Genomic DNA, 15,156 nt, shown 5'->3' on the forward strand with positions numbered 1-15,156 from the left:
ATGTGGTGGGCTGGTGAGTCTGAATGCAGTGACTTTTAGTCTTTGTAGCATTTAATATGCCAATTAGCCATTTTTGCAATGTGTTGCCCTCGATCGCTGTATACAACTTTCTGGACACAGATTCACGTCAGCATATGGCCCCAAATATTGTAATGAATGCATTACAGGCAAATCAGTTACACATTTATTTTCCAAATATCAGAGTGGAAAAGTTATTTTCTGCCCTTTTTGCCTCATTATATGTAATTTAATATGTAAATTAAGTTTTAAAATCCATTATGTCTGTTAGTGTAATATGACTTCTGGCATCACAGATTGCTGAGTATGTTTCAGAATATTTGACACAACTAGCAGCTTCTGCTTAAAACACACACAGCACAATGTACTTTCCTCCATATCTCAGGATCCATCAGAAATTTAGAAGCTGTTAAAAGAAGGATTTAGTCTTTACATTGCTTTGGTTGCAGGAGTGCCAGATTTGGCTGCAATGGGCACTACACAAACAGTTAAAAATTGCTGCCTTCCATTAGCTGGCACCAATTTTTGATGCATTCTGTCCTGCTTATATTTGTCATTTTTTAGCTCACCTCAGCACTTGCTTCAGCCAATACAAATCCCCATCCTCAGAAACACTTTTTACCAAAAGCTCCTATGGGGTAATGTGAATGAAAAATAAGGTCAGAGAGAAAGATACTCTAGCTGGGATCCCAAACAGGTTAATTGCCAGAATGGGAGGCAGGCCATCTTTTGCTTTATCACTCAAGGTGGGAATATGAGATACATCTCAGTGCTAAAGATGGACTTGACTTAGCACTGGACATTGTCAGAGTTTGGTATTGCTCAGATATGGGGTTCTCCTTTGCCCCATTAGAGATAAGGACTAGCTATCAGGTCTGGATAATTTTCTGCAGCCCAGATTCCCAAAGCCGGGCTGTGACACCTCACTCATTGAATATTAGACTTTCTTTCATTTGCAAATGAGGAAATGGCTGCCCTCATTTAATTATTGACAAGCCTATCCCTTGGTATGCTGGCATCCTAGATAAGGATGGGATTTGATTCCTGATTCAATCTCTCACTTGTTTGCTGCTCCTTTCCTCTCACTAGTTGGTTTGGTCCCATTTTTCTGTCATTTCCTCTTTCAAAAGGGTGTCCCCGGTTGTGCTCACTCACCTCCAGTAGGCATCTATTAATTCTCAAAAATACCCCCAGCATCCGCAGCACCAGCTGCAGTGATGCATCCAGAAGCTATCTTGGCAGTCAGCTTGGCAGTCAGCGTAAAGGATTCTGGGGTTCACTTGTCATAAAAAACCACAACTGAGCAGACACACGGATACCTTTTTTCATTATTTGGGTGAGGGAAATTTTCATGTGCAGAATCTCAATAGCCAGGAAAGAGCAGTTAGGGATGGGCCTGTTGGTAAGTAGTGACCACTGTATCCCCTTTACATTGGGTATCCTGGGCTATCAGGGCTTTAGAATTCCCTGGCTATTGATTTTGCTCCTGTATGAAGCATTTCCTTCATTTTGTCTGTTTTTCATTAGAATTTTTTTTCTTTTGTGATAAAAAGGAAAATTCAGTACAGTGAAAGTTACAAGAAAACTACATTTATTAAATACGTTATAAGGGGATCTACTAAACATAAAGTAAATGAGAAATGGCTCTCCTTTTTCTCCCACATTCCTTTTATCTGATAATAGTTTCTTCTTCAGTTTCAGGCATTCCAGTATGAAACATAATCGATACACCATGAAAAGAAGACATCTTCATTTCCAATACATCCTTCCTGGCTACCTTAGCCAGCTCTTATTCCTAAAAATGCCAGGAACCTCAGTTAACAGGATTTTGTATTAATCAAAACCACTCTATTAAAATACGAACAATGGATAAACTGATATGGTGCTGTAGCATCAACCTCAGTGGAAGACTATAGATTTCATATCTATTTTGGGTTCATTCACGATTTATACTTACTCACAAAGTTGAGAGGTTATCCTTGCTATAATTTTTCTTTCCAGCTGAGAAGAAACTCAATTTGTATTCTCTGTGAAAAAATGAGACTGTTTTAAATGGAAAAATATGTATATTTTGATGGACCATGGATGTTAGTTTGTGTAATGTGAATGTCATAGGTCACAATGATCCTTAAAGGTGTCTGGCTGCTGCTGAAGAAGCAAGAAGGGTCACACATCATGGGCTAAATCTTGACGCTCAATGTGAATACAAAGGAACTTTTGCAGTGAAGTCAATGAGAGTTTTGCATGCACAAAGACTGCAGGATCTTAATGGGTTAAGGGAAAAATGTGGATAAATAGTGCAGATTTGGCTCCAAACTATAAAACCAATTTTTTTAAACAACTCATTAGCAGCACCAAATGGATTTGGTACTATTTGATAGATTGCAATCCTATTTTTGCACCAGTTTAGGTCATTAGTATTCAGACTCATTATCTCCTGCAACTTTTCCTTACTTTTCATTTATAACTGCTCCTTTGAGTGTAGTGGAGCTGTTTGGACTGATCAGGGTCCCAAACTCATTCTGTGCTTACACATTATTTGTGGGTACAATTTAGCCATAAATTACCAGCAAGAGACTGAAATTGCAGAGCCAGGGCTTCTAACTCCCTTGTGCTAAATTCGTCAGGATGAACAGATTGTAAACTGCCCATTGCAAATATGATATGCAGCAATTTAGCATCATGTTAATACTTCATAACCTCCAGCTCTTACATTTATATGGCTCTTCCCTCCAGAAGCTTTCTGAAATTGCTTCTCTAGTCATTACACTGTACCGAGCAGTTCAGATTTAATAGGAACAATTGTGAACATTAGTTTTTGAATGGCTGAGCCTATTTGAAATTTTCATATCTAGTTGGATAAACTTGAAATATTTATTTCTACTGCTTGTGTTGTCATATTACAAAAAATCCAGGAAAAAAACTTGATTTTTTTGAGTCTTTGGGGCTGACATGTTTAGTTGTAATAATAACTTCAAACCTTACAGAAATGGCCTCTGAAATATAGTATATAAAATAAACTTTTGCCTCTATTGGTGTGGTTTTCTTTATTGAAACTTACAGATTGAAGAGTGATGTTTAGGTTATCTTAAATCAATGACAGATTGCTAGTGCTTTTCTAGTGAAGATTTAAATGCTTCAAGGGATGGCACTTCCATTGCTTTCTATAGAATATTACTCAATAACTGAAAGAGATCTCACTGTCAGGAATTTTTTTCTTCATATAAGCCTATTTTTTCTTTAATTTAATTCCATTACTTCTGCCAGACCCCATTATACCAGCCTATACAATTCCTCTTTCTCCCTCCTTAGATGTCATTGGGCTAATTATTTGATTTCCTCCTTGTCAATCCATCCATACCTTTTTGTTGCTCTCTTCCAAATTGTCTGTATCATTCTGGTACTGAGGTGTCCATACTTGAGCACATTATTTCATGTGTGCTATTTCATGGCTTGTGATGAGGATGACTATTACCACCTTGCCCTGTGATGCCTCTGTGTATGCAGCTCAAAATCCATATCACATTGCAAATGCATATATAATATGCAGGCAAATATTATCTCTCTGTTTTAATAATTCTTTTCAAAACACCAGTATCAAACAGAAACTGAGAAGATCTAGTATCTTTCTGTCCCAGGACTTCATCTCCCTGTGACTGAAATTTACTTTCTTTCATCTTGGCATGTGAAAATTCCCCTTTCATGTGTGCCCAGCTGTGGGTAAGGACATCAGTGGGAGAATGAAGAGGCATCAGGTTATCAGATGCAGCACAAGAAAATAGCAAGAAAATAATGCAATGAGGCAGTTATCTCAGAACACATATGATATATTCTTAAGGAAGTGCAATGAAGGGGTGTGTGCAGGGATGTGCATGAATTTCTTCAGTCCCCTCTTCTTGACAGGAGGTGCTTCCTGCTCAGTCTCCTTCCCACGAGGTTCCTGCTCCATGGCGCCAACCAAGAAGCCCAAGAAGGTGGTGCGAGGCCGGTCTCCAACCTCCCGCAAGGGAAAGGATAAGACTGAGTGAGCATGGTAGAATTATCAATAATGCAGAAAAGGCAAAAGTGTCCAATAAATATTTTTGTTCTGTATTTGGGGAAAAAAACCAATGCTGTAGTTTCATCATAGGATGATAACACTGTTTCTGTTCCACTAGTATTTCAGGAGGATGTTAAACAGGAGCTACTAAAGGTAGACATTTTTAAACCAGAAGGCCCAGAAAGCTTGCATCCAAGAGTTTTCAAAAAGCTGGCTGAGGAGCTTACTGGACCATTAATGCTGATTTTCAATGAATCTTGGAACACTGAAGAAGGTCCAGAAGACTGGAAGAAAGCTTATGGTGTGCCAGTATTTAAAAGGGGTAAACGGGATGACCCTGGTAATTATAGGCCTGTCAGTCTGACATCAATCCTCAAAAAGATAATGGAGTGTCTGATAGGGGACTCAATTAATAAGCAAACAATGGCTAAATGTAAAGGTGTATATGTAGGAACAAAGGATGTAGACCATACTTACATGATGGGGGACTGTATCTTGACAAGCAGAGACTCTGAAAAAGATTTTGGGGTCATTTTGGGCAGGGCCAGCTCCAGGCACCAGCCCAGTAAGCGGGTGCTTGGGGCCAGGGGCGGCTCCAGGCTCCAGCACACCAAGTGCGTGCTTGGGGTGGCATGCCACGGGGGGCGCTCTGCTGGTTGCTGGGAGAGCGGCTTGCCTGTGGAGGGTCCACTGGTCCTGCGGCTCCGGTGGACCTCCAGCTTCGGTGAAGCCGCGGGACCAGCGGACCCTCCGCAGGCACGCCTGCAGGAGGTTCACCGGAGCTGCGGGACCGGCGACTGGCAGACCGCCCTTCGCGGCGTGCCGCCATGCTTGGGGCGTCGAAATGTCTAGAGCCGCCCCTCCTTGGGGCGGCCATGGGGAAGGGGCAGCACATCCGGCTCTTGGGCGGCGGGTCCCTCACTCCCTCTCGGAGTGAAGGACCCGCCGCCGAATTGCCACTGAAGACTGAAGCGGTGGCGGTAGAGCTCCTGCAGATCGCAATCGTGGCTTTTTTTTTTCCTGCTTGGGGTGGCAAAAACCCTGGAGCCGGCCCTGATTTTGGGGTCATCAGCTGAACATGAGCTTACAGTGTGACTCTGTAACTGAAAGGGCTTATACGATCATGGTATGCATAAACAGGGGATTCTCAAGTGATAGTAGAGTGGTCATTTTACCTCTGCATTTGGCATTGGTGTGGCTGTGGCTGGAATACTGTGTCCAGTTCTGGTGTCAACAATTCAAAGAGGATGTTGATAAATTGGAGAGCATTTAGAGAAGAGCCATGAGACTGGTTAAAGGATTAGAAAACCAGTTTTCTAGTGATAGACGGAAGGAGCTCAATCTATTTACCTTAACAAAGAGGCAGTGAAGGGGTAACTTGATTAGTCTGTAAGTACCTACATGGGAAACAAATATTGGATAATGGGCTCTTCTGTCTAGCAGAGAAAGGTATAGAACACTCCAATGGTTGGAAGTCAAAGCTAGACACATTCAGATTGGAAATAAGGTGTACATTTTTAACAGTGAGGGTAATTAACCATTTGAACAATTTACCAAGGGTTGTGGTGTATTCTCTATCACAGGCAATTTTAAAATCAAGGTTGGATGTTTTTCCAAAAGCAATGCTTTAGGAATTATTTTGGGGAAGTTCTATGGCCTGTGTTATACAGGAGGTCAGGCTAGATGATCAGAGTGGTCCCTTCTGGCTTTGGAATCTATGAATACTTTGCAGCCAAATGCACCTCCACCCTGTCATGCACAAGAGAAAGACCCGTCATTTACTTGTGCGTAGTGTCCTCATGCTTTCCCTTTTCAACCGCAGCAGCTTTCATTCATAGAGTTACAATTAGCCCTTGTTATGGGGTTTGTTTTGTTTTCTACAGTTTATGCACTTTACTATGATGTTATATAGGTAATAGTCTCATTAAGTTCTGGGGGACTAGGGGGGAAACAATTAAGAACCGGAATTAATAGAGCTCAACTCCATTAGAGAATCTTCTCCAAAGATGGTAATGGGACACAATCAAAGTGGGGCACCTCCTCTATTGCTGATTTTTTAGCAGGTCTGCACTTTGGAGAGAAGGGTTGGAGGTAAATATGATGGGGGAAGTGAGCATTGCAGATCAAGTTTGATAAGTAACTGCCCTCATTCCTTAGTGTTTTATTTCTTTGAATGTTCTGATCTTTGCCTCATCTTCTGCATGCTCATGCTTAATTTTTGTTTTACTTCAGAAAGGCTGTGACTCAGATCCTGCTGGAACTAATTAGATGTCATCTCTTCAATATTTTAAGCAATGTTCAGCACTTTAAAAAAAAGTCTCTTCTGGTACTGTCATCAGAACTTTAAAAAAAATCTCCCTTTTGCCACAGATCAGGTCCTTTTTTTCTCCCTGCCTGGCTTGGGAATACAGCTGAAATTATGACTGTTTTAATTTTAATTCCACATTTATGCGCACTCATCAACAACCATGAGTTACAGCAACATTGTTGATATGCTGAGTCAGGTATCAAAATAATGGAAATGCATAGGTTCTATGATAAGAGTGGTTATTTTAGTCCTCATATTCTCAGTAGCAGAATTTGATTTTTCGGTAAATGAATTATACTTGTTTAAAGTCCAGAGGGCTTTCCAGTCAGATTGCAACAATTTCCAAGTAGGTCAGATTAGTTGACAGTGTCTCTTTAAGCCTTGCTCTGAGATGGCTTTAAAAAGATCTCAGAAAAGTCCTTACCCAGTCTTTCCATTCCTCTGAGACCAACAGAAGAGACAGGGCTGTCATTCTGAATTAAAAATAGAATGTCTAATAAATACTACTACTAGTGGGTGACTGTTCATGTGATAAAAAGTGCTTCTGTGAGTCAGACAAAGGTAAAAGTTCTCTAATGTGTCAAACAGGACTCGTCTACCTTTCAGACTCATTGAAGTTGTTATGAAGCCTGACTTGCTGATGACACTGGCATCGTTAATAAAACATCTGAAATGCTGCTGGCTGCAATCATTTATTACAAGTAAAAAAGAAAGAGGTATGTTTTACAATTTAGAAAAAGATAATCAGTGGATAATCTAAAGGACTTCAAAAAAGTGGAAGTGGCAGTTCCTTTGTTCAGTGGTGTTAGGCAGTGGATGCTGTAGTGTAGGAGTCAGTCACTGAGAAAAGCCATTTAATTGAACAGCAAATAGCAGCAATAAATAAATTATACCTTTCTTTTTTCCATTTTGGAAAAAATGCAAATACTTTTGATACAGACATACAAAAAATGCCCTGTCAAATAGTGTGAAACCAAACTAAAGTTGAGCTAGAAGCAGTCACCTGAAATAGTTGGGATTATTTGCAGGTTTGCAAATGTGCAGACATTCCAGCTCAACACACTTTTTCAATATGATGTGTGTAAAAGCCTAGTTTATTCTGAAGCCTTCGTCTCTGGATAGTAAAAGTGTTCATAAAAGTGAATCATTACGCAACAACTAAATATCATGTTCTACAATATGAAAAATTGGTTTGTCCATGAGTATAAGTGACTTTCATAAACAAGATTTTTTTAAATTAAATATTTAGGATTTAGTAGTTTGAGATTTTCTTTGTGCAGATTTTACGAGGAATTATATATATCGTTTTCTTTTTCAAAAAAATTCTTTTCGCTTAAGGTCAAAGCACTGATACACTACATGCATAATTTAAGTAGTACAGTGTTCTAAAGGCCACCTTAAATAAGAAATCCCCTGTCTCAAATAATTCCCCTCAACAGCTCCTTACTGTATCCCCTAGGGTTTTCCATACAATTCTGTTCAACCTTTAGTTAAAAGAACATTTTTATTAGACAACCAATTTTCACTGTTCCCTTCAGTGTTTCCTTGTCAGGTTCAACTATATGTATCTTGCTCTGAATGCCAGAGGAAACCTGAGACACTTGCCCAATTTTAAATCCAAAAAGATTAACCTCCGCATAGGGGTAATATGAAACTGCCATAACTATTCCTTAGAAATGATTCATTTGGCAGCAATATCACACTTACCCATACCTAATGCACAATTCTGATAAGTCTGGTTTGAACTGAAAGGCTTTTCTCAACTATAATTAATGGTCAGACTAATTTAAAGTCAATAACAGCTAAGACATAATAACTGATAAATAAAGGCACTTTACTTTTTGTGATACTCTCCCTTTAAAATGAAAACAGGATTTTAATCATGCACGATATACCGGTTTGACAACATTGTGATTAAACAAAAATATTGCTTTAAATAATGAATAGGGCACTAGGCCTTGGAGGCATGCATACATCCCAATGCACCCGTGGTGGATTTGTGCCCTTTAAAATTGGGAGCTGCAGGTGCAGGGCACATGACTAGGAGAAAACCTGTGACCTGGTATATGGAAATGAAGTACAAAGCTTGGCTTCTTCTCTCTGGGGCAGGGGAACAAAAAGGAGAGACCCAGATTCTAGGAAGTTAGTGTGGGTCTCTCTGTAGTAGCTAGGTGGGGCTATCAATGGGAAAAGGTGTCCTTTCCCTTCCCAACTGGATGATGCTGGGGAAAATTTGGGCAGTTAATACCTAATATTTCAAATTTATTTGCTTTTGTTTTGGGACTAGTATTTGGAAATAAAACAAGCCTTGAGGAAGGAGGGCTAGTGTTGAGAGCTTTATTCTACCTTCCCAGCCCGTAAGTTTGCCTACCACTTTACAGTATCTTTTCTATACTTTCCCAAGTGCCCCTCTTTGTTTTATATTGGGCTATTATTTCAAGATGGTGTAAGTAATAATGAATGTCAGGTTTAGCTTGCCAAGTTCTGCTGCACAGGCAGAATAGAAATTGTGCATAACAAACCACAGAACTACATAATGAGTATCTCCCATCTAAATGATGAAATATTAAACATAGTCACTACACAGGTGACAGCAGAATATGGACCTCATTATGTAAGGCAGAGACACATACTTGCTTTCTGTCATCTCTTATTTAGGCTCCCTACAGTTACCATGCCTAGGCAGATACATGGCTTCTCATTTCTAACAAATACAATTATAACATTTCCGAGTATTCTATTCTGATTATGTTTATGATGTGTGAACACATTGCTTCAATGATTAAATACATTCAGATGTTAGCTACAATTTTACAATATTTAAATAGAGCTCATCACTATATCAATATGAAAAATTACAGTGTAGCATAGAAAAATGTAATAAACATGGACAATTCAGGAGAACTGGCTACTTAAATAACTGAAGGTTTCTACTGCCATGAAGTAATAATTTTAACCTGGCCAAAATAAACTCTGAGGCTGAAGACTGTGAATTTATTAAGCCCAAGATATGGATATCACCAAGTTTAACACAAGAACCCTTAAATTACTGTTATACTGAAATATGCTTTCCGCCCTCTCAGGTTGGTTTTGTGCACAGAATTCCTCTTCCATGTTCCCACAACATGCTTCAACTTGTGACCTCCCTGCCTTGTCTTTCCCAACTCAATCTTCTCATAACTCCTTCTCCTCCTCTTTGACCCTTATAGGAAAACTTAGTTCCAATCCCTCCCTAGCAGTAATCCCTTTTATTAAAAAAACTGTATTTAAAATCCACATTTAGGTGAAATGATAGATTGGGGAGAAGGATGAGAAGATGAGGCAATACGTTTGTCATGGGCATACAGATTGGGAGTTCCAAAGGAAACTGCCAACAAAAGTGAAGGGATTTGCTAAATTACTGTGTAGTTGTAAAGTATCAGAGGGATAGCCGTGTTAGTCTGGATCTGTAAAAGCAGCAAAGAGTCCTGTGGCACCTTATAGACTAACAGACGTATTGGAGTATGTGCTTTCGTGGGTGAATACCCACTTCATCGGATGCATGTGTAGTTGTAGAGTGTGATTACTCTACAAATCCCTCTACTCTGACCTATAATGTCTTTCGGCCAATCAGAGATAAGGGACTGGCATAAATACAATAGGTATACAATTGTGGGTCAGCACACGTACAGTTTTGCCTGTGCTCTAACTGGCTCAGACAATTTCACTTCAGTATAGTGTCTGATATGCATATTTTTCAGAATTTTCATTGGCTGAAGTTTGCTTAATGTTGTACAGCTCTTTGAACACCAAAGCACTGTATGAGTGCTAAGGATTACTATCAGACTGTCACTGAAAAAATAATATTGGAATGCTCAAAACACAGTTCATTTGCTTAAGTTAACTTGAGAGTTAATGAAGGTTAAATACAGAAACTAACTTTCAAAAGTAAACATTTTAAACTGAGAATTAAAATTGGGAATTTTGAAATGGTGCATCTGGACCAAAATGTTTAAAAAACATTGTTTTCAAATGTCCTTCAGACATCACTGTTTAGAATTGAAAGTGTCAACATTAATTACCTGCTTCATATTGAAGTCAATACTAACTTCAATAAACACTTCATCAGTTTAAACTGATGTGAAGAATATACAATAACTTGAAAAGAAATTACCTATTCTAATAACTACATCTAGTTAAAGAATTTGTATTTGATTTTTCTCAAATATTTTTCAGTACTGCCTGTGCAAAATGGCTTTTAGTGTCCTCAAAAGGCCCCTCTGTGGCCAGACGTCTTTTGTGCCATCTCTTCAAATTGCATACATTAAAGAGATTAGGTTTGTGGTTTCTTTTACACACAGTGATGACAACTGCTGGGAAACTTTCACTCTTGTGCTTTCAAACAATTGATCTGGATATGTGAAATCTGAAGAACTGGAAGCAATAGCTGGAAAGCATCCTGAATATAGGTAGTGCTGTTGCAGCCCTAATGAGAGAAAAGATGTGATTCAGTAACATATTTTTCATCTATCTCAGTGACTCTATTCATACTCAGTCTGGTTGATGCTACATCAGGATACAAATTCATGTGAGATTTTAAAAGCTCTATCCAAGTACACTGGAAATCACAACAAGAACAGCCATACGGAGTCAGACCAATGGTCCATCTAGCCCACTATCCTGTCTCCGACAGGACCGAGTGCCAGATGCTTCAGAGTGAATGAACTGAAGAGGGCAATTACAAGTGATCTACCCCCTATCCTCCAGTCCCAACTTCTGGCAGCTGGAGGTTTACGGATACCCAGAGCATAGGGTTGCATCCTTGACCATCTTGGCTAGTAGCCATTGATGGATTTATCTTCTGTGAACTTATAAAATTCCATTTTGAACCCAGTTTTATTTTTGGCTTTCACAAAATCCCCTGGTAATGAGTTCCCCAGTTTGACTGTGCATGGGGTGAAGAAGTACTTCCTTGTGTTTGTGTTAAACCTGATGCCTATTTAATTTCATCGAGTGACCTCTAGTTCTTGTGATATGTGAAGAGGTAAATAATACTTGCCTATTCATTTTCTGCATAACATTCATGATTCTATAGACCTCTTTCAGTCCCCCCTTACTTGTCTCTTTTCTCAGATGAACAGTCCCAGGCCTTTTAATCTCTCCTTCTATGGAAGATGTTCCATACTCCTAATCTTTCTGTTGTCATTCTCTGTACCTTTTCCAATTCTTATATCTCTTTTGAGATGGGGTGACCAGAATTGCATGCAGTATTCAAGGTGTGGGCATACCATGGATTTATATAGTGGGATTATATCTTCTGTTTTATCGTCTATCCTTCTCCTAATGGTTCCTAACATTGTTAGCTTTTCTGACTGCTGTTATACATTGAGTGTTTTCCGAGAACTAGCCACAATGATTCCAAAATCTTTGAGTGGTAACAGCTCATTTGGACCCCATCATTTTGTACATATATTTGGGATTGTTTTTCAATGTGCGTTACTTTGCACTTATCAACACTGAATTTCATCTGTCATCTTGTTGGCAAATCACACAGTTTTGTGAGATCTCTTTGTAACTCTTTGCAGTCAGCTTTGGACTTACAAAATTAAGATACCAAATTTTGCCATCACACTGTTCATTCCCCTTTCCAGATCATTAATGAAGATGTTGAACCACTGAGGTCTCAGTACACATCCTTGGAGGACACTGCTATTTACCTGTCTGCTTAAGAGATAAACAACCTTATCTAAGTATCAGAGGGGTAGCCGTGTTAGTCTGGTTCTGTAGAAGCAGCAAAGAATCCTGTGGCACCTTATAGACTAACAGACGTTTTGCAGCATGAGCTTTCGTGGGTGAATACCCACTTCTTACATGTTCAGATAATAACTCTTTTCTTTTTTGTAAAAAGTTTATAGCATGCAAGCATCATTATATACAGAGGTATGTTGTCCCCTCTTTGACTGTGCATCACCTTCTAGAGAGAGTTGTGTGCGTAACGTAGGTGGAATATACCTGCATGCGGTCAGGAGCAGAATCAACTTCCCCCACTAATTTCAGACCTGCTGCATGAGGATGTAGCATGGCTGAAATCAGTGAGTTTAAAATTATTCATATATTGCAGCATAAATGCACTAAAAGAAAGTTATTAATTCATAAGGGGGGGGGTCACACTCAGAGGCTTGCTGTGTGAAAGGGGTCACCAATACAAAAGTTTGAGAACCACTGGTCTATTTGCTATTGACTATTCAGATAATAGCTCTTTTTTCCTTTTTTGTAAATGGGTCCCCAATGTTAGGTGAAAGCTACATAGTAACAATGCGCATTCTGTACGGTATAGATTTTTATGTTTAAAGAGAACATGTGGCTAGTTGGCAGAGCAAAAGAATGGGTGCCACAGATATAATAAACTTTAATCCTATATGAGCCAATCACTGTCTGTTGATATTATGGTCTTTTGAATTCCTTCTGTCTCAGTCAACCTGAGTGTAAAACTGAGTAAAAAGCAGGGACTTTCTAAAACTTACTAAGCCTTTCTTGGTCAAAACTAGAACTGGGTGATGAATGAGAAAAAATATTCATGAACATTTTGACTTCAACAGACTTTTGGTTTGACCAAAATTGCTCTTATTTTTATGCACTTGTGAATATTTGTACAAGTGCAATTTAGTGTGGTTGTATGTGTGTGGGATCATGGGCAAGATTAATTTAATCATAAAATAAAACTTGTTTTAGATCATTGTAGTGTTTGAAGATTAGATCAACCAATGAGGGAAGAACACCACTACTATACTTGAGTATCCTTGCAGCTCAACCTGTGAATATTGAATCCTGGAAGGAACAATCACAGTAAACTGTTCAAGCTAACCATAGCCTGAAATTATTTGTTTGACAAATGTTTTATGTGCACAATCACAAATAATGAATAGATTAATAACCATAGTCTGTTCATAGGCAATATCTGAGCAGGAAAAAAGGCTAAACTTACTGAATAAATTGCACATTGTGAATTGTTCACCCAGCTTAGTCAATACATTACAACACACAGTAAGAAAAGCATTTCACTTCTGTCAGAGTGTTCTTAGGAATCCTGACAAAATTTAGTATTACTGCTCTGGTCCAGCATTTGTGGATGACTTCTGAACCCAAAATGGAGTTGTTTATGAGATGGTACAGAATTACAATGCCATTACCATTACATTTTTATGGTTCTTTATAGGGACATAAATGTGTGTGCTTCATTTCAAAATGAGTTTATCAAAGTTTTTCCTATTGTGAAGAAATTGAAAGCTTACCTCTAATAGCACACTATTGACCATTGGGTTGAGGAGCTCTGCCTTCTTGTTGCTCTGTAGAAAGACAAATATTGACAAGATGTAATGCCAGGGCTAAACACAGATATTTAACAGTAATATATTTGCTTAGTAATGGATCAGTTTCGGCTGTATGAATTTTGAGAAAGCCTTGGCTCAGCTTGATTCTATTTGACGAAAATAAGGTTTTCAAGGAAATACAAATGTTCAAGATAATTTTAATACTATGGCATACTACTTTTGATAACATTTAACACTCATCTGTCTATACTTCTCTATTTGCCTGGTACGGTATCACAGTGTACAAGATGAGCTCATTGTTTTATCTGATTCTTTGGCTATGTCAAATGCCACAGAATTTGAGGCCATCTGTAAGAATTTAGGACTGGCCAGTGGAGAGCACTTTTTTAAATGGTAGATGTGGTCAGAGCCTCTTCTCTCTCTGCACTTTGCCTTGCCACATAATGATGGCAGAGACTTGCAGAAATAATTGCTTTCGTCTAAAACTGAACAGGGAACTTTATTAGAACAAATAAAACAGTATTTTTTCAATTCACTGCTTAGAACTTTCGCAGGCCCCTGTTCTGTTTGGTTTCTATTACAGAGTTAAAGAAACAGGACAAATATCTTCACACCTTGTAAGCAGTTTAAGCACTGAAATGTGTTTATGAAGAGATAAATAGTATCTTTAAAAGAACGGAAAGGACAGAAGTGGAGGCAGTTTGTAGGGAGATGGAAGAACAAAAGAAAGTGGGGGAGGGGGAAGTGGAAGGGGGAGGGAAGGAGGGTAGAAAGAGAAGTAGCAGAACAGTATCTTTATTGTCCGGAACTAGAAAATCTATTCCATATCCCCTTGTTTAGCTGATTATCAATAAACCTCTTAAACATAAAGAAAGTAGTGTCAATTAAACACTATTGATTGTAAGAATCAATGGTAAGTGCAAGCAGGAAGAAAGAAATCTAGAGCGATAAACAAAGGAGATACTTCCTAGTTCTGAATAATTGCTGACTTTTAGGAAAAAGGCCACAATTACATTATAATGACTATATGCCTGAATTATATAGCACTGCTGATGATAGAGCTCTTCCATTCTAAACAACTATTGCAGAGGCCTGTGGCATTCCCAGAAAGTTACCTTTTGTCCAGAATCAACCCAGCTGGGTATGTGAGTTAGCCAAATATTTGGAAAATTTGATTGGTGGTTAACTCTGTGCACATTATAATTATCATGTTAGACGCATGTAATAGGATGTAATTCTGTACATCCTGCAATGGGAGCAATGTAAAGATGCACTGTCTCTGTGATGAGCTCAAGGAGGGACTGGACTCCCTGTGACACCGTTTTTTGCTGAGCTCCCATCCACACAGCCTATACAGTCCTGTTGGATGATGCTTCCTGCTTTCCTTAGTGCTGGTGGGAGCCAGCATCATCTCTTTCCCCGCTGGCACAACGTGTGCCCCTGAAGGCACATATGGATAGGGCAGTGGTTCTGCTGCACCA

At 39.0% G+C, this 15,156-nt stretch overlaps 2 protein-coding genes across 13 annotated transcripts in view; one reads left to right on the forward strand and one right to left on the reverse strand.

Moving 5' to 3' along the window:
* The window catches only part of TMEM156 (transmembrane protein 156), a 36,844-nt gene extending 33,810 nt beyond the window's left edge, over positions 1-3,034 (forward strand). For all 7 annotated transcript variants that reach the window (XM_039540572.1, XM_039540571.1, XM_039540570.1 and 4 more), the window contains one exon: positions 1,714-3,034. The gene's annotated coding sequence lies outside the window, so the exon portion shown is untranslated. The remainder of the gene's footprint in view (positions 1-1,713) is intronic.
* A 5,183-nt stretch (positions 3,035-8,217) lies between these two features.
* Positions 8,218-15,156, reverse strand: part of FAM114A1 (family with sequence similarity 114 member A1) — a 53,620-nt gene continuing 46,681 nt past the window's right edge. For all 6 annotated transcript variants that reach the window (XM_039539915.1, XM_039539912.1, XM_039539913.1 and 3 more), the window contains 2 exons: positions 13,637-13,690; positions 8,218-10,830 (listed from right to left, as the gene is read on the reverse strand). In XM_039539915.1, the coding sequence (XP_039395849.1) occupies positions 13,639-13,690 (52 nt within the window). In that variant the 3' untranslated portion in view covers positions 8,218-10,830; positions 13,637-13,638. The remainder of the gene's footprint in view (positions 10,831-13,636; positions 13,691-15,156) is intronic.

This window comes from Mauremys reevesii, linkage group 5 (assembly GCF_016161935.1).
Source record: "Mauremys reevesii isolate NIE-2019 linkage group 5, ASM1616193v1, whole genome shotgun sequence".
Lineage (NCBI taxonomy): Eukaryota > Metazoa > Chordata > Testudines > Geoemydidae > Mauremys > Mauremys reevesii.